At 33.1% G+C, this 19,157-nt stretch overlaps 2 protein-coding genes across 2 annotated transcripts; both read left to right on the top strand.

The window, feature by feature from the left end:
• The first annotated feature begins 232 nt into the window (after window positions 1-232).
• Window positions 233-7,109, top strand: LOC132049128 (glycosyltransferase-like At2g41451). The gene is made up of 11 exons (XM_059439804.1): window positions 233-887; window positions 2,883-3,032; window positions 3,174-3,226; window positions 3,891-3,999; window positions 4,076-4,210; window positions 4,366-4,410; window positions 5,078-5,265; window positions 5,543-5,684; window positions 6,018-6,064; window positions 6,247-6,334; window positions 6,456-7,109. The coding sequence occupies exons 1-11, from the start codon at window positions 561-563 to the stop codon at window positions 6,744-6,746; spliced, it is 1,575 nt and encodes a 524-aa protein (XP_059295787.1). The 5' UTR covers window positions 233-560; the 3' UTR covers window positions 6,747-7,109.
• A 2,740-nt stretch (window positions 7,110-9,849) lies between these two features.
• LOC132050804 (UPF0481 protein At3g47200-like) lies at window positions 9,850-11,479 on the top strand. The gene has a single exon (XM_059442161.1). It carries the CDS (start codon window positions 9,877-9,879, stop codon window positions 11,341-11,343), a length of 1,467 nt encoding a protein of 488 aa, XP_059298144.1. The 5' UTR covers window positions 9,850-9,876; the 3' UTR covers window positions 11,344-11,479.
• The last annotated feature ends 7,678 nt before the right edge of the window (window positions 11,480-19,157 follow it).

The following is a 19,157-nucleotide window of genomic DNA, read 5'->3' as shown; positions in this document are numbered from 1 at the left end:
ATTCACTTTATGAAATAATTTACAGCCACACAAATATTCAAAACTTATTTTGAATCACAAGTTTAAAAAAGTCCTCACTCTTTCTTAAATATCGTACCCAATTAAATAGGTTCACATAAATTAAAACGGAGAGAGTATTATTTTATCTCACCTCTCAAGTGTAATAAATTAGTCCTAGAATTATAATCCGACTATAATTCTAGAATAACTTAAGTCTGCGAATCAAATCCACTATATAATCCGGAGATAACTCAGAATAATCCTTATCGATTAGCCCAATAACCCATAAAATTACATTAATCCGGAGTTATCAAAGCAAAAAAATGACACCATCAACGGAAAAAACGGCTCCTACAAAGTTCCCAAATAGTACTACACAACTCATAAATCCTTCAGTTTCAACTCTCTCTGCATGAACATATATATCTCTGTATATATATAAAAACACACACAAAACGTATACAACCAAAACAGTTTCTTTTTCTTTTCTTCATCATCATATATACTACTATACTATATATGAATATAAAAATTCACCATTTTCTTTGAATTTTTCACAAATGGCGGGTCTTTTTACAACTCTTAAACCAACCACCACATATTCTTTAACATCTTCTTTGTTATATTTACTTACAATTCTTTCTATATCACTTGCTGCTTTTGCTTTTGTTCTTCAATGGCGTGGCGGGTTACCCGACCCAAATAGCCGATGGGTAGTACCCGAAGATGATCCGAATGATTTTCGGGTCATGGGTCGGTCAAAACCCGTACGTTTATCGTATGGTTGTGAAGATATTCTTGGACAGAGTCGTATGCCATCGTTTCCATACTTCAGGGATTGGAAGTTTAGTTTCGGGTCGTCTTCCGGGTCGGATCTTAGGCCTAAGGTTCGTTTCATGGTTTGTTTAAGTTTTATCCTTTGTGGGTTTTTAATTGAAAATATTTATGCTATGTAGTTTATAGTTTGTTACTCGATTTAGTCCGTATTTGTGTATGAACACCTTTTATACAGTATTATACACTTTGTACGAAGGTTGATACGTCATGCTTTCCCTTCATGTATAATGTTGTATAATACAATAACAACATAACCAGTATAATCTCACGAGTGGATTGCGTTAGAATATTGTATAGTGGGCTACGTGGCGTAATAGTTTATGTTGGGGCCTTGCATATTTTTTGAAAATTTCGCTTTTCTTAATCTTGTTTTTGGGTTGTGCCCTTTTTGCCTTTATTATTGATAACTTCATGTTGAAGTATTAGTATTTAAACTTTATTCATTGGAAAAAGATGGACACGTTTCTGTTTTTATTTGCCAATTGTCATTTTGCTACTGTGGATGAATTGTGAAAAATTTGGTTTGATGATGCTGGGGTCCACCTGTCTGATAAACCAAAGTCATTGCTCATTAGGTCTTGGCATTTTCTGATTGTATAGAATCAGGTTCAATTCATTTTTGTATATTTTACTCTGCTGATATATAACTAGAGACTACATTTTTTTAATGTGTGTCATTAATTTGTGGTCACCTTTTAAGTCTCATAGTCATATTCATTCAAACTACCCCACTTGTGGGACTACACTGCGTATGTTGTTGTTGTTGTATTCATATTCTGAGGTGCTGATATGTTTTAAGAACAAAAGTAATCACACTCTTGAAGTAATGGAAGCAGGGGTGGAGCTAGCTTATAGGTTTTGGTTCACGTGAAACCAGTAGCTTTTGCCTAGATCATGTATACATATTAAGAAATTTACTAAATATCTTTAAATATTTGACGATGAACCTAGTTACTATTATTGTATATTAGCTTGAGAAGTCGCATAGGGAACCCATAAACTTCAAATCCTAACTCTATCTCTGAATATAAGTATCCAAAGTAGACTGAATCTTGGTGAATGTTGAAGCAATATAATACGTGTATTTCTATTTGATTTTAAATGTCATGGAGCAGGATTAGGATGAGCTAATTTTATCATTGTACAAGGTTTCCTTATTTACTTTTGTCTATTTAGATTTTTCTCTCAAGCTTCAAGTTTGATGTTCATGCTTCTGTCTAGGCGTGATTGGGAGTTCTTGAAACATATTTCTCCAAAGAAGATAGAGTGTGGCATACTGGTATCTCAACAGAAGATTAATGAATATTCAAGCAAAGAACTGAAATTAACAGTAAATAGTTAATCTTGAAAAGAGTGTTGAATTGACAGTAACTAAAAAGAAAGTATCAAAGAAAAAAGAGAGCAAGTAAGTTGTAGTAAGTAGTATTCATGGTGAAGATTGATATATGACATGGTGAGGATGTCATACAAATGAGTCTATGACATCATTTGGACATTGTAAGATTTTCATTTTATATAGTTGCAGAACAAACAATTGGCATGATTAGGGAGCATAATTGTCCCTTTTTAATTTTAACTCACTTTTCTAAGATCATGCCCCTTGTTTGCTCATCTCTTTCGAATTTAGCAGTTGCAGAATTTTGTAGATTTGTATTCTAGGCACTGGGTTGTTGTTGTTGTTGTTGTTGTTGTAGTATTCTAGGCACTTGATAAATAAAATAAAGCATTTTGAAAGGATGTGCTAATTCCTTTTAATGCGGTACCTATACCATTCTAGGCTATGTTCATGCTTTCAATGAGTGCAATTGCACTGGAGAATTTTCCCTTCAATTTTTCCTATTTATTCCTCTGAAACCGGAATTGCAATTGTATATTTACTGTAACTGTCTCAGATATTTAAGTTAAGCGCTAGTATTCTCCCCCTCCCCCTCCCCCACCCCGCCTCCCCCAAAACCAACCCCCCGCCCCGACAACTCTCTTCTGTTGGACTTAAAATTATTCTATATCAGTACCCTGAGGGACATGTTACCTTTACGTGATCTTAGATATCAATCACTACAAGTACGTCCGCTGGCTTAGAGCAGATCCTACCCTGGATATTTTATCATAAGGTTATTGGTGTAACAAACTTTTTCCTGTTTGTGGAGGGAAAAGCTGCATCCCCCAATGTATCTAAAGTGCTTGAATCCATTCCAGTAAGTGTTCATATCTCCTTAATATTTCCATTATCGTTATTTTGTCTTGAACATTCTGTTTCATCATGTCTACTGTTTTGCGTATTTGGACTTAACATGTTTCATCTCTTGATTAATATACAAAATGTGTATACTTGACAGGGAGTAAGAGTTGTATATAGAACAAGAGACCTAGAGGATGCACAAGCCAAAAGGTAACTGATCTTTGAATATTTTATTCATATTTTGTGCCTAAACTATGAAGATGAGGTCTCCGTTCAGTAGAGTCTATATTATTTCCTATTGCTTTAGTAAATGTTTCTTATCCCTTCTGAGTCGATATCATTTCCTATTGCTTTGGTAAATGTTTGTTATCCCTTCTGTGGGTTTTATTTTCTGTATTTAGCCTCGTATCATTCAATTGCTTTATGTTGCTAATGGATGCAAGTAATAGTCACACTTCAAAACCCAAGGAGGAGAGACTATTTATCCAAAGCTAGATGAGGAAAATCAAAGCTTGACTATAAAAGTGGAACTTATTATAGCTTTTGTCTTCTTGTCTTCTTTTATTTATAAGTGAGATCAATTTATTCATCAGAGATTGCTAAAGAAGAGACTTTTCTTTTCTACAATCTTGACTTCTCAATTTCAAAAAAGCAACTTTTTCCTGGAAAAGTTGAGGGCATTTAATATCAGGTTGTAATATGCTTTGGTGAAGAAGTGATTATTCAAGTTAGTAACTTAAATCAAATTAAATTTAGAGAGTTAAATTTCCGTTTGGGCTAGTTGACATGTTCTGTTCCCTATATATTTCATTGCACCTCTCTATTAAGTGCACTTATTATTTGATATACTGATCTATAATGTCTTGTGTCCTAGTCGGATCTGGAATGAAACTTGGCTGGCTGGATTCTTCTATCAACCATGCAACTACGAGTTATTTGTTAAGCAGTCTCTTAACATGGAAATGGCCATTGTTATGGCAAGGGTATGATTGCAATAACTTCATCTCTTTCAAGTTATGGTTGCCTTTTGATACACTTCATTGCCTTGTAACTCTATAGGAAGCTGGTGTGGACTGGATCATTCATCTTGATACAGATGAACTATTGCATCCAGCTGGAACTAGTGAGTATTCTTTACGGCGACTTCTGGCAGATTTACCCGAAGATGTTGATATGGCGGTCTTCCCTAATTATGTAAGTAATTGAGCTTGCTTTAGGCTGTTCCCTAACTATGTGTAAGCATATAATTACTTGCGCAAATAGCCAAAAAGCATGCACTTGCTTCCTTTTCATTTTCTGCAGTCTTTTCTTCTTGTTGGTATCTTCTCTGATGATGGCAAATATTTCAGGAGAGCAGTGTTGAGACAGATGATGTAAAGGAACCTTTTAGTGAAGTAAGATTTACTATATCCTTTTTCTTATTTTTCAAGTTTTAGTGTTAAATTCAGTCGTGTTGCTGGAACATCCTCAGTCGCTATACATGAATATCTTTGATTTCTTTTAAAGATAAATATTTGGGGTGTCAAATGGACGGGTGGGCTAGATTTGAGCGGGTTAAAATGGCTGAGTTAACCCACCCAAAAGTTAGTTGGGCTGAAATGGGTTGGGCCAAAATGCTCTAAAAAGCGGGTCATAACCCTACCCGCCCAATTTTTACTAAGTTTTAATTTCTTTGTTTTGTTCTTTTGTAACTTTTTAAGTACCTAATACAACATTTTTTTTTCTTTATTAAGACTATATATAACATATCAAATTTTAAAAATGTCTTTTGAAAATAATTTGACAAGGTTTTTATGGTTCAATTTGGGCAACCTATCGGCCCAACTTTTAGATGGGCTGAGCTGATAAATGGGCGGGTCAGTGACCTGCCCAAACTTGAGCAGGTTGGGTTGGTCATGTTTTCATAGGCTAATGTTGCCATCCCTAATAAATATGTATAACTTGTTGGTCGATACTTCTGAAGCAAGTACTTGGAAATTAAGATTTTAATTATGCAACAAAGTTTTCTACATATCTCCTTTTGAGACTGTTTACCAGTAATGCATCTATATCTTGTGGTAGGTCTCGATGTTCAAGAAGAATTATGACCATCTCCCGAAAGAAACTTACTTTGGCAACTACAAGGAAGCAACTCGTGGTAATCCTAACTACTTTTTGACTTATGGAAATGGCAAATCAGCTGCACGAGTTCAAGATCATCTTCGTCCTAATGGTGCTCACAGATGGCATAACTACATGAAAAGCCCAAAGTATGCTTGTTCGGCATGTAATTTCTAACTTGTTTTCCTTATATCTATATTTCGTTTTTCATTTATTCCCAGTCCCCTAGAAGCAATGTATTATCGAAGTTGGCAACACACAAATAATGTATGTCATGCTTTTTCACTTCTGTGTGTTCTTTAGAATGGTCTATTTTCTTTATCATGTATTTTTAACTATGGAGTTTATTTCATAAATAAATGATACTGGAGCGCGTAATTGTGTTTCCGCACTTGTCTAATAAAATGTATTTTCTTATTATTGTAGAGAGATCAAACTGGATGAGGCTGCTGTTCTGCACTACACATACCCCAAGTTTTCGGATTTAACGTCAAGACGAGATCGCTGTGGATGTAAACCTACAAAAGAAGATGTGAAAAGATGCTTCATGCTAGAATTTGACAGAGCTGTGAGTAATAGGCAGGCTGTTGGGCTTAATCATGTCAATCTAGATTACAATCATAATGTTAATGCAATTAAGCAAGTATTGAATGCTTAGTAAACTATGAATACTCTAACAGTGATATGTTGACATGCTAAGTAAATTAAGAGTTAATAGGGTCTAGTTATCTTGAAAATTAAAAAAAAAAAAAAAAAAACTGATGAATTCAAAAATCTGGAAAGTAAAATATATGCAGAAAGCAGGGATTTTGTCCAAGGTGTGTTATAAACAAATGTTTTTGCGGTCAAAAGATGGATTGTATAGTTTCTTTGTTGATCAATTTTCATCTTTATGGTGTAGGCTTTTATAATAGCTTCAACTGTGACGGAGGAGGAGATGCTTCGCTGGTAATAATTCTTTTAACTTCCCTTCCTCTGAATTCATGCTGATCTGTAGAGTACTTATTTCGTCAAATTCTTCCCTTGTTAGATGGTGAAATCCAATTAATAATGATCTGTAGTTCAAATGGTGCTTGATTTTCTTCTTGGTTTGTATCTTGGAAATGCTGACAGATTCATTCTTGGATCAGGTACCGTCAACATGTTGTTTGGACGGATAAAGCACTCATCCGGAAGCTTATCAAGAAGGGCATATTGACACGAATATATACTCCCATGGTAAGATCAAATGTTACTTGATTGACAAAGTTCATTTGGGTCTTATCTTTGATGGCCGTCAATCCTCAAACCGACATAAGTACAAGAAGCTGAGCTCATAAAACCTTTGTTCTGCCTGCAGGTCATTATACAGGGTTTGAAGCAATCTGGTGTTTTTGCTTCTGTTATTGCCTCGGCACATAGAGATATCATAAAAGAAGAGTCTTTATCTTCTACTGGAAATAGAAATGCCTCCGGATATCCTCATATTACTGATACTTTTCCGAGAAAGATGGGTCGTATATTGGAACCTCAAGCAACAAGAAGGAAATTCCTGGAATTTAGTGATGAAACTGATCGTCTTGCAATTCCACCCGAATCACCTCCTGGCATGGATGCCATTCACCTATACAAAATACCTTCTGAACAATAATTCTTCTTGAAGAAAAGCACACACTGATATACCCTTGGGAGATAGCTGTACATGAGTTGTGTCCATACTGGAAATTGGTTGCCATAGAATTGTTTCGAGTATCTAGCCAAGAATTCAGATTCATATCTTAGAGTCTCTTGGAATCATAGATAACTATTCTTAAAGATTTGGCCAATTCTTTTTTCTCCATCTTTTTATACCCCAGTGAGAGCTCAGAATTTTTTCAATTTTCGATGTGTAGACATGACAGAATGCTTTGGAGAGTGACAATTTCATTCATGGGGTATATTTATCATTTTAGATGTACAAGAACAGATCCCTTCCATGCCTCAAATCTTTCAAAGATTTTCTTACTTTTATTCTTGTTTGTGTGTGTGTGTGTGTCTGTCCTCGATCGAGCTATTTTTTTATTCAGTTGGCAATGATTGAATATATTCTATTCTGACTTATATTTCTAGAACTGAATATGATTCTTAGATTGTTAAGTATTAATTTGTTGCTAAATCCAGTTGATGAATGATGATGACAAATAGGTCTGGTACAAAAATAAGATCAGTACCCTGTGCATAAAGAGACTCTTTAGTCTTTTTTGCTAAAGTTTTACTTGTTGGGGGCCTCCTAGAAAATTCACCATTGTTGACTGTTGCCTTGGCTATTGAGCTCAGACTGCCAAGACGCTTCTCTGTGCAACTCATATGGTTACAAGTTTACGATGTACAACCTACAAAAGGCAACAGAGGAACACTTTATCCTTCCAACATAGTTATGTTATTATTCAGTGTTTAGGATAATAAATTGAAAAGCTTTTGAACCTAGAATGCCAATTGGGTTGTTTAAATGCGATAATAAAAAATTGCATAAAGCGTAAATTTTTAACACTCTACTAGAATGCCAATTGGGTTGACATTTAAATACGATATGCGTGTCAACTCAATTCAAATTTTTAATTGCATTTGTAAACGTGGAGTTTTGACCGCTTTTGGTGCTGGTTGGATGTCAACCGTGCAAAAATCTAAGTGGAATTCATATTTACAATCTACATAAAAAAAAAGTTTTTTTTTTTTTTTTTTTTGCGGTGTCATTCTCCTTTGCTGTTTCTCGATTACTAAATAACTTTTTTGGACAGCTCAAAGTAATGGTTAGAACAATCAAGGCAACGATGAACGATATTTTTGTATTGCTGATTTTATCTATAAACTTATTAATTAACGATATGCTTATAGGTCAATTTATTCTTGCATGTTAGCAATCCAAACAAATGCTTAACACATATCTTACCCTTTCAGAAGGAGAAAATGAGATGCCCCGGGCTTAGAAAGAAAGTGTAAAAGGTTTTGGTCATGTAGTTTTTCTCATCCCCTTCGTTGACCGGGGCTTCTGTAAAATGTGTGCCATCAAAAACCAAACTTGAAGCTCAAGCTAAGAGTTGATGGTAATTAGAGTTTGTTTCGAGGCTAACAGAAGTTCATGCAAAGAAGATCTATAGGAAAGAATAGGCACAATTTAACTTTGCGAGCATCCTTTTGAATGCCTCATCTATCTCGAACTAATAGAGGAGGAGAGGTACAGTTTTATCACTAAACTAACTAAAATATAATACAAAGTTGAATATGATTGTAAACATGTGAATTGCAAAAATCAGTGCCCTTTTTTGAGAATATAAGCCATTGCTAATCATCAAAACCTGATTTATTCATCGATTCTAAATCATCACTTAACAAAATGCTTCGGTTTCAAGATGTATTCTTCTCATGATACCAAAAGAATAAAATCACAATTGTACTGTAACAATTTAAAAATAAAGGGGATATGGATGCTAATAAAATTGACATTTATCTTGTCCTTTCTTTTATTTTTTAAATATATAATAAAAAATTGTAGCCTGGTCTATGAAGCATCCTGGAGAAGGTCGGGGTTGTGATTATGTAGGCAATATATTTTGAGACAAACATCTATAACTGATTTCATCCGTGACCTATAGGTCAAATTGAGACAACTTTATCGAAGCTTCAAGACTCCGCTTTCTTTTCTTTTTATTATATCTCGATAAATTTTTGCCTCTAATTATTTTGCAGGACCACTTAATTATTGTGCGAAGCTAGTGCTTTGCCTGTAACACAGTTTTGTAATATAACTGGACTTCCTCTAAACTATATTGTTAAATGGAAAGGTTGTATGGGGCTTTCTGATTGGTCGAGGAATTTTTTATTAGTTTAAAAAATCAGACCTAGTAAACAAATAGGTAATGTCCTACATCATCCTCTCTTTTCCAAGTATGAAATCAGCCTAAGCTATTGAAAACTCAGGTTTGCTTCATGTGAACATTGTCCATCTTTTTAAATTATCAATACAACATTTCCATATCACAGTTATAAATAATAGAAAAGGACTGCAACTTCATGCTTATATTGCCAAATCAATTAGAAGAATTTGGTCTGAATCAGGTTATACTGTTATTAGAAAAAAAAAAAAAAATTGATGAAAGGAAATCATCTAACTTGGCAACTTTCATGCTTTAAATAATTAAATTACTTCTCATGATAAAGAACTGAGATAGAGACTCCTTATATAAACAAAATTGACTAGAGGAGTGATAAAGGAACATGAGACAGTGACCGACAAGGTCTGTGACGGAGTGGTAAGAACTCTTTCATCCTTAATTAGAAGTTTCGGGTTCGAGCCCTAGGTATGGAGTCACAATGTAGGACTTCCCCGCACAAATCTGAATTTAGTTGGCCCCAATGAGGATACCGGGCACCTGACAGAAGAAAAAAAAAAAAAAAAGAATATTGAGACGGGGACTCCTCATATAAACAATTGATTATAGAAAGTTATAGAGGAACATGAGAGTTGACAAGTGAGCAAACAAAACAAACCCAGATAGATGAAGTGCTGACTTTGACAGCTACTAAATCTTCTTCAATCTTCTTGTGAATTAAAAAACAACTTCATGGCAGGCAACTTTGTAGTTTGACATTCTTTGAGTCCTTAAGACTTTTTCAAGTAAATAGATTATATTGTTATTCAAAACCTTACTCCTAAGTCCATATATATAAAGTTCCATACTCACTTGCAAAACCCCACAAAAGAGAGAGCCAAAGTCTTTTATTACCTCAAAAACCAACAAAAAATGGAAGGACATACAGAACAACAAGGGGAGTTATTTGCAGAAATTGGTCAAAAAATAGATGATCAAACATATAGTGATGGTGAAGCAGCATCATGTACAACAGATGGGAATGAAATAGTGAATATTATTGTCACAACTGATGATCCAATTCTGCAAGCAGAATCTATGCCAAGAGGTCATACATACTCGTGGAGAAGGCGAATACAGAAAGTTGTACCTCTATTGAAGATGGATGAATACAACAGGCACGAGTATGATCCGAAAGTAGTTTCATTAGGACCTTACCATCAAGGTAAACCTGAGCTGCAGCTAGCAGAGGATTTCAAGCATATAGCCCTTGAAATGTTTGTTTCGGGTAGCAGCAAAGATGTAACTTATTTCTATAATAAGATACTAGAAGTTGTTGACAATGCAAGAAGTTGTTATGTTGATGGCTCCACAGACAAGTACAATGATCATGAATTTGCCTTAATGATGCTTCTTGATGCCTGCTTTATTATCAACCACATCGAGCTCAGCACGTCGGATAGGTATAACAAACTCAGAACCACCAGGCATCATCTTGGAATGTTGGCGTTATCAACAACAGTTCGAGACATGTTCTTGCTTGAGAATCAAATTCCACTTTGGATCCTGAAGCTCTTGATTAGCTTACGATATGACAAAGATGAAGGAGAAGAATTGCTCGAGATGTTCTTGAATTTCACGCTCTTTGGTGAATATGATCAAAAAGGAGAAATGAGTTACAACCATGTAGAAGAGCCTCTCCATCTTCTTGAAGCATTTAGAACAAGACTTGTCTCACAACACAGTGAAGTCAGGAAGAATTTGCATCGTACTTGCACACCTCAATGGCTAAAAAGGAAGAAAAGCATCATCAATGATCGCGTTAATATGAAAAGTTACATTCACTCCTTTCGTTCAGTGACCGATCTCAAAGCAAAGGGCATTTACTTCAAGCCCAGCTGCACTCATTCATTGAAGGACATAAAATTCAAATCAAGATACTTCTATGGGCAGCTTGTACTTCCAACTTGGTATGTTTCTATCTATACAAAGGCATTCTTCTTGAACATGATAGCATATGAGATGTGCCCGAATACTGTTACTGATCGTGCTGTGACATCGTACGTGTACTTCATGAAATCACTAATCGAGAGCCCAAGGGACGTCAAAGAACTTCGAGAAAAACAAATACTATTCAACATGCTTGGTAGCGACGAGGAAGTGGCAAGAATGTACAAAGAGATCAATACATATGGAGTGAATAACGCACACATTTTCTACAATGTGAAAGAAAAAATTCAAGAGCACTACCATAACAGGGCAAAAACATGGATAGCTGAGCTGATACACACTTACTTTAGGAGTCCATGGACTGCTCTAGCATTACTTGCAGCTACGTTCTTGCTTTGCTTGACTTTTATTCAATCCTATTTTACAATAAATCCCAATCCCAGATCATGAGCTAATATAATTATTTTCCCTTGTTTGCTGTCACAAGGAAATAAAGATGCTTCTGTAATATAGATTTGGGCTCATGTAAATGTTATTCGGCGCTTTTATGATTTCGAGATTCAAACAAGTCTTTCTTTGACTATAATTTTTTTCCTTATATCTTTTAAATATTTTGACTTGTTAATTTTTGTGACTTATAATACTTCTTACGTAGTTTTCAAATATATAAATTTTATTTTAAAAAATTTAAAATTATATTCCCAAATTCACGGTAAAAAATTAAACTGGTTGACTCTCGAAATCTGAACTATCTTGCACGTAAATTGGGACAAAGGGAGTACTAGAGAAGAGCCAAGATGAGGCCCAATAGGAAATGAGAGTAGGTCCTTTTGGAATGTATTGGGCCCTCATCTCGGCCCTTACTCCGGTAACATTCCATTTTTTTTCACTTGGCTTTTTCATCATTTGTATGGTATGAAATGCGTTTACGAATGAAACAAAATATTAGTAGTACGAGATATTATTTTTTTAATAGAAACATATTTGAATTCAATGAACTTTTAGGGAACCTTTTCAAGTGTAATACCTTTTAAGACAAGTGAGGATGAAGTCAAACTACAAACACATGTTCATGTAAGCGTAAGTTTCATGTCATCTCTGACTCAAGCAAATGGATATTGGAGTTTTACATACTGCATAGAACTTAAAACTCTAAACTAATTTAATTGATAAGGAATGAGCCAAAGCAGGAATCAAGCATGTAAAACTGAACAGCAATTCATTCTTTTTTATTTACTCTTTGAAGGAAGAATTAACATACAAGTAATATTCTAAATTTAAATTATACATAAATAAAATTGCAAAAAGTTTTCAAGTTGAGACTAAGGCTGTCGAATGGGGCGGACGGTTTTAGTGGGATGGGACGGGCTGGGACGATTTCTTAATGGAATAGGAGGGATCGGGACATCAGTGGGATGGGACGGGGACGAACCGCTAGGCCTGTCCCATCCCACTAAGCTAACGGGACGGATTGGGGGCCTTAGGAGGATGTTTTAATTTTTTTAAATTAAATATTTAAGCAATAAAAAATAAAAATAAAAGATGATAGTGTGATAAAAGACTACATAAATTTAGTAAATGGACATAAATTTAAAATAAACTTCAAAGTTAAATTGATAACATTTCAAATTCAAAACACACAAACATGATTTTCTAAATTTAATTAGGGCGGGATGTGAGGGGATGGGACGGGGCACAAACTTAGTGGATGTCGGGGTGGGGGGGGGGGTCGGAACATTAGTGGGACCCCAAGGGGATGAAATACTAGGCCCGTCCCATCCCACTAAGCTTACAGGACGGGACGGGATATCTTGTCCCACTAGACAGCCTTAGAGCCTGATTGGCCAAGCGGTTTTAAGGCCAAAAGCTTTCTTTTTTTTTTTTTTTTGGTAAGAAAAACCACTTCTTTTTTTTTTTTTGGATATTTGAGGTATTTGGCCAATTAGTAAAACTGCTTTTAAGTAGAAGCAAAAGCAGTTTTTTTACGGTTGTTGAAGCTTCTTGAAAAAAGCAGAAGCAGAAAATTATTTTTTTCAAGACAAAAATTATCCCTACGATAAATACATATTTACCAAGTACATCCCTCATTAATCCATTAATTTCTAATTAATAATTCTTTGTGTAGAATTTCAATTTGTGGAATGATTTTGATTTTGATTTTAGTTGTAGTTTTTAGTATATTTGAATCATCGTGTTGATATTATATCAATATTTATTACTCATTTTATTTATCTATGTATTATATTAATTAAAAATTTTGATATGTACTTTTAAATTTTGTTAAATAAAAGTAAAAACTTAATTGAAGTCTTTTCATAAGAGATATTAAAATAATTTTTCTCTGTAAAATAATCTTGACAGTAAACGTTCATTGATAGTTATTCTTTTTTGTGATTTAACACTCAAAGACACTTTTTTTTAAGAAGATTAGCCAAACACAATTTGCTTATTAAAAGCAGTCAAAAGCATTTTTCAGATGAATTAGCCAAACATAAACTGCTTCTCACCAAAAACACTTTTCAAAATAAGCAGTTTTTAGCCTGTAGGCCAAATAGACTCTAGGTTGAGATTAGGTTTTCTCTATTATATTATAACCCTTGGTCGACCATTATATACTATAGCTCCCTCCGAAACTTGATAGAGAATAAAGTCATAACCCCAAACTCTACGACTTTACAATTAGAGAGAAAGAGAACCCGCAGCAACAATGATAGAGGAGATTGTGGTGTATCTCCGCGGTAATGGAGAGGAGGGGGTCTGTGTGGTATTGTGTCGTTTTTTTTGGACATGGGATTTCATCTTATGATTTCATTCATGAGATGGAATCAGCGTTTGGACATGCGATTTCATCTCATGATCTCATCTCATGAGATGAAGTTCCAAATCATCCAAAAAGGCATGATTTGGGATTCCAAATCATGATTTTAGATTTTTTAAATGTAAAAGTCCCAAATCATGATTTTAGATTTTTTAAATGTAAAAGTTGACCTATAAGTTTATATTTTGTGAAAAAAAAGATCCATAAGTTGGTAGATATATTTACCAATCATGTTTACCAACTATTTATATCAAATATCAAAAGATCTACAAGGTGGTAGCATATTTACAACAAATTTACTCTTACCAACCATGTGGTAGGATTATAGTAAAGAGTAGTTACACTATAATTCATGTTCAATTTTCCATTTTATTGAACTAAAGTTTGATCAATTGATGTTGTATTTTTTAAAAATTTCTTCTAGTATTGTATTAATTTTGTTACGAACTATGACTTGCTCATTTGGTAAGATTGTATAAGAATTGAGAAAGTTTTGATGGTTTTTACAACTTGTGTGGTTTTTATGTCTTATAAAAAATATAACTTAAGAAATCAATTAAGTATCCAAAACGTGATTTAAATATCTCGTGATTTCATCTCCTAATTTCAAATCATGTCCAAATGGCTCCTAAGTGTTTGCACATTTGAGAGAGATGTGCTTCATATATACATTTGTGATGTACAATATACTAACTTTTAATAATCTCAAGTTAAATTAATTGTTTTGGATATAAGATGGTCCATGATAGATAATTTAGGGTCCCTCTTTTATTTATAGTGTGTGATATTGTCTCATGGGCGTAAAAGTGGTCAGGCCAAACTTGTTGGGTATTGTGGTGAGTTGTCATAGGGTATGGTATCTAAGAAACAGAACTAAGGATTTTAGGGGAAAGAGATGAGGATAACTTCAAAAATAAATAAAAAATGAGAAAAGGTTATGAGATGAAAATATTTTTCTTTTACTTTTGATTAAATAAAGATACAAAAATAGATACACAAGGCGACTAATTTAAAACCAAAATAAAGATGGAACATTAAATATTTAGAATAAAATATAAAATAAAGAGAAAGTATTAAATACTAATCTGCTACTAAATGAAAAAATGAAACAACATTATAATTACAAATATTAGTTGTTCTTTTAGTATTAAATAGGATGTCAATGTTTTCATCAAAAAAAAAAAAGATCCCTAAGTGAAAAAAGTCGAGTCCGGAGCCAAAATGGCTTGTTTTTTTGAGCTAATAGCTCAAAATAGAATGTCTTTTTTTTTTTATATCAAAATGGGTATTTCGTTGGTTATCCAACGAAATACCCATGATTACTGTTCCGGCCCGGTAGGGAAAGTTACATTTCGCTACACTTGTAGCGAAATGTAACAAATAATATTTTTTTTTTTTTTTGTATTTCGTTGGACTACCAACGAAATAGGATAATTTTTTTTTTTTTTTTGTATTTCGTTGGTAAAAAACGAATTTAAATTTTTTTTTTTTTGATTTCGTTCATACAAAAACGAAATATGAAAATATAATTTATTTATTTATTTATTTTTTGTATTTCGTTGGTAAAAAAACGATTTTTTTTTTTATTTCGTTCATACAAAAACGAAATATGAAAATATAATTTTTTTTTAATTTTTTTTTTTGTATTTCGTTGGACTACCAACGAAATAGGATAAAAAATATATTTTTTTTTGTATTTCGTTGGTAGTTCAACGAAATGGGATAATTTTTTTTTTTTTTTTTTTTTTTTTGTAATTCGTTTATAAGAAAACGAAATAAATATTTTTTTTTATTTCGTTGGTATATGAACGAAATAGGTGAACGAAATAGGATAAAACATTTTTCTCCCCAACGTCTTACAAAATATTTTTCTCCCCAACGTTTTAAAGCATATATTTTGAAATAAATATTTTAACACATGCAATAATTAATAAATCAATAAATATTTTCATTGCAACCAACACTTAGTGTTTTTTTTCATACTTTGACTAACGATTAGTCGTGTGTCAATACTCCGAAACGTCAATATTTTATATAGAACCTGATATTTTTTCTGCGTACTATAATGTAGGCTCAATACATCAAGGATACGTAAACGTTCGGATCGTCGTTTTAGGGGTTGAAAAGGTACCCGAAGTAAGTTTTGTTTGGAAACTTTAGGGTGTTTTATTTTTTAAGATTTTGATTTAAGCGTGTTATTTTTTAATCAAGACATAACTTTATTTTGAATATAAATCTAATTCTAAAAAATATAAGGTGAAAAACTAGTTGTAAAGTGGTCAAACTTTAGCTGGTCATAACTTTGCGCTCGGACGTCCGTTTTAAGCGTTTTTTTTTTTAACTTGCGTATTTTTTCGAGATCTATGCGGGCAAACGGCCGCAAGGCGGTTTGGCCGAGCTGATTTTAAAAAAAATACCTTTTATCCCATTCAATTTCAATTTCCCCCCAAATTGGCCTGAAATTTTCAGTTTTATTTACTTATAAGATGATGATATGCAATAGATTTCAATGTAAAAAACCCGGGGTAATGTAGCTGTGAATGTCAATTTGAAAATGATAATTTTATTATAAATCTATTGGAGTATACATTATATAGGATCGTAATAGACTATTGCAAAGAAATTTGCAAAAATCTTCAAGATGCGTCCAATAAATTCTTGAATGGATTAGATTTAAAAGAAAAAAAAACTAAACAACACCATTCTGGTGAAATCTTTTATTTATAATCCTAATTAAAGCTCCATTCAAAATTCTGCAGTGCCAAAAACTCTTGATTCTTTTACATTTATGGTTTCCCAAATCCCTAAAACATGAAACATCTTGAACTAAGCTGAGAAACCATTATAAATTGAATGAACACTCTCTCTTTCATACATATCAAAGATCAGCGCCAAAAACTCTTGATTCCACTATCAATCTACAGACATTTATGGTTTCCCAACATTTCCCTAAAACATGAAACATCTTGAACTATAGTACTTATATTTTGAGAAACGAGAAGATGCAATGAATCTATAAATTGATTCTGGTAAAAAAAACTTACTCGCTTCTGACATTTACACTAATGCAAGATGCGTGTCTTTCATACATATCAAAGATAAAAGACGTGCTCTTTCTTCTGGAAGATAGAAATGGTTAATGCTCATAATTTTTATTCTTATCAAAATGCATGATACCAAACTTTTGCAAACGGTAAGTCTTTAAAATGTGTAATTCTTAACGTATTCCCAAATCTTAAATTGCAGCTGCGAAGGGCTTTGTCATAATTTCAATGAGGGCAAAATTTTATCTCCAAAAAAATGTTTATGTAATTAAATCTTTACATTCCGTATTCCCAAATCTTAAATTGCAGCTCTTTGTCATCAAAGTATAAAGGTCCTGTTTAGATTTGCTTTTCTTTACTTTATCATTTGGTCTATATTGATGGTTCAATTTCATTCAGCAAACTCAAGAAAATTTTAATCAGAATGTACCTAATTAAAACAGACCAGACTCATAGTACTCTGTATAAAGAGCAAAGAATATTTGCTGCTCTGATCTGGACAGACTCAGATAGGGGACCTATCATAAGTACAAGCATAACTTGTAAGTAATCATAGCTTCTTCTTTTTTCTTTTTTTTTTTAAATAATGTGCAAGCACAAGTCCATAATCCTATATTTTTTTGTTAAAAATAATTCTGTGTTTGTAACTTTCTGCGCTTCAAATCCATGCTTAGATTCTTTTTATCATTACACTTTCCCAAATTGTTTTTGCTTGTTGATCTCAAATGTTGATCGTCTCCAATCAGACATATGAATGGAGCATGTGACTGTGAGCTTGTTCATATTATCGTTCTTAAGTCGATTAAAGAACAAGAGTTGCGGTAGACTGGCTGCCAGTGTAAAACTATATATTTAATTTCATTACACGTAGAAAATATAGAGAATAGCTAATGCTTTTTATTTGTATTTGCATAATGTTGATATAAGCAATGAATTTAAATGAAATAATCTACGCAATTAGTGAAGATTTATATAGTTGATCTCGACTTATTTGAGATTGAGGTGTAATTCTTGTTAGTTTATCTTATAGCCCTTTTGTATATAAAGAAGCATTAAAAATCAATTTAAGGGCTATTGCAATTATGACCCCTCACATTTCTCAAAGATAATAACATGCATGAAGAAATGACTACTGCCACTTCAAGGAACAACAAAACTGATGAAGAAGAATGTTACCTTTTCTCAGTCTTTTCCTATATCTAATCGAAACTTTTTTTTAAAATAAATATAATAACAACATAATTCCCCCAAAAAAAAAAAAGAAAGAACCCAGAAAGTCTACTTTTCCACTTTCTCACAAAAAAAAATAAAAAGAAGCTTTATCTTCTTTAACCCCAAAGTGTCAAATTTGGTTCTCCGACCAAATAAATAATTCTCCAATTTGTTACATTTAAAATTTCCAAAACTTTGTACCTTAGAGGAACAAAGTTATTGATGGTACTTGGATCAAAATCTTGGCCTAATTTATATTGATATGATTTTCAAGAACCCTTGAAAACCAAAGACAGACTAATTATAAGCTTAAACTTAATTTCCACTTTCCAGTTAATTATTATCCTTCATTACCAGATTGAGGCCATTGAACAACTCAAAAAGATAAAATATTTTTGACAACTCAAGAAGATAAAACAATTCTGCTGGGGCTCAAAAGGAAAGAAGTATATAAAATACTTTGACAACTTTGAGAGTCAAAAGGTGGATAGATGTTCACATGGTTATCTATGACCCAAAAGTATATGGGACTCGTCACAGAAAGGTACGTGGCCAAACATGTAAACGTTTAAGGGTGTTTAAAATTTAATATATATGTAAAAGTAACACATTTTGACATATATATGCAGTATAATTTTTAGCGAAGGATATTTAGCTGAACATTTTTGTTGGCGATCTCTTCGCCCCTGACCAAGTGACGAGTAGTACCTGGAAGCTCAAACTATAGTGTTGAATTTGCTAGGTGAAAAGAGAGAATATAGCTTTTCATATAATAACCAAGCGAAGCTATCGGGCTATTTGACTATATTTTAGTTGAACAGTTCAACACATTATGAAAATATTCGAATTTTGGAATCTTTTTTTTTTTTTTTTTTTTTTGAGCTGGTTTATAAAAAGTTATACTCCAATGGCCTATTTTCAAGACTTGCAATGAACTTGATAAAGATGGTGCTAGGCATCTTCAGAACATAATTTGATAAGATGGACTACTAATTAAAACATTACAATAAACAATAACAACAATAATACGTATGTCCAAATTCCAAGTTAGTTAGAATCGACAGATGCGAACAAAATATGAAGGTTGAGCTTATTACCCAACATGTTGCACCAAAATCTGTTACTATTCTCTTCATGTCTTAATTCCTTAGAGGGGTAATTTCTGATATGGGTATCAAAAATATTAAGTT

Source organism: Lycium ferocissimum, chromosome 3 (genome assembly GCF_029784015.1).
Source record: "Lycium ferocissimum isolate CSIRO_LF1 chromosome 3, AGI_CSIRO_Lferr_CH_V1, whole genome shotgun sequence".
Classification (NCBI taxonomy): domain Eukaryota; kingdom Viridiplantae; phylum Streptophyta; class Magnoliopsida; order Solanales; family Solanaceae; genus Lycium; species Lycium ferocissimum.
Note: the sequence above shows the minus strand (reverse complement) of the source record. Positions and strands in the feature narration are given on the sequence as shown.

Bases quoted from the DNA above. Each gene is read 5' to 3' on its own strand.
- LOC132049128 (XM_059439804.1), top strand. From the start codon at position 561: ATGGCGGGTCTTTTTACAACTCTTAAACCAACCACCACATATTCTTTA. The intron at 3,033-3,173 runs GTAAGTGTTCAT...TATACTTGACAG, and splicing joins AAGTGCTTGAATCCATTCCA to GGAGTAAGAGTTGTATATAG. The intron at 5,266-5,542 runs GTATGCTTGTTC...TTATTATTGTAG, and splicing joins AACTACATGAAAAGCCCAAA to AGAGATCAAACTGGATGAGG.
- LOC132050804 (XM_059442161.1), top strand. From the start codon at position 9,877: ATGGAAGGACATACAGAACAACAAGGGGAGTTATTTGCAGAAATTGGT.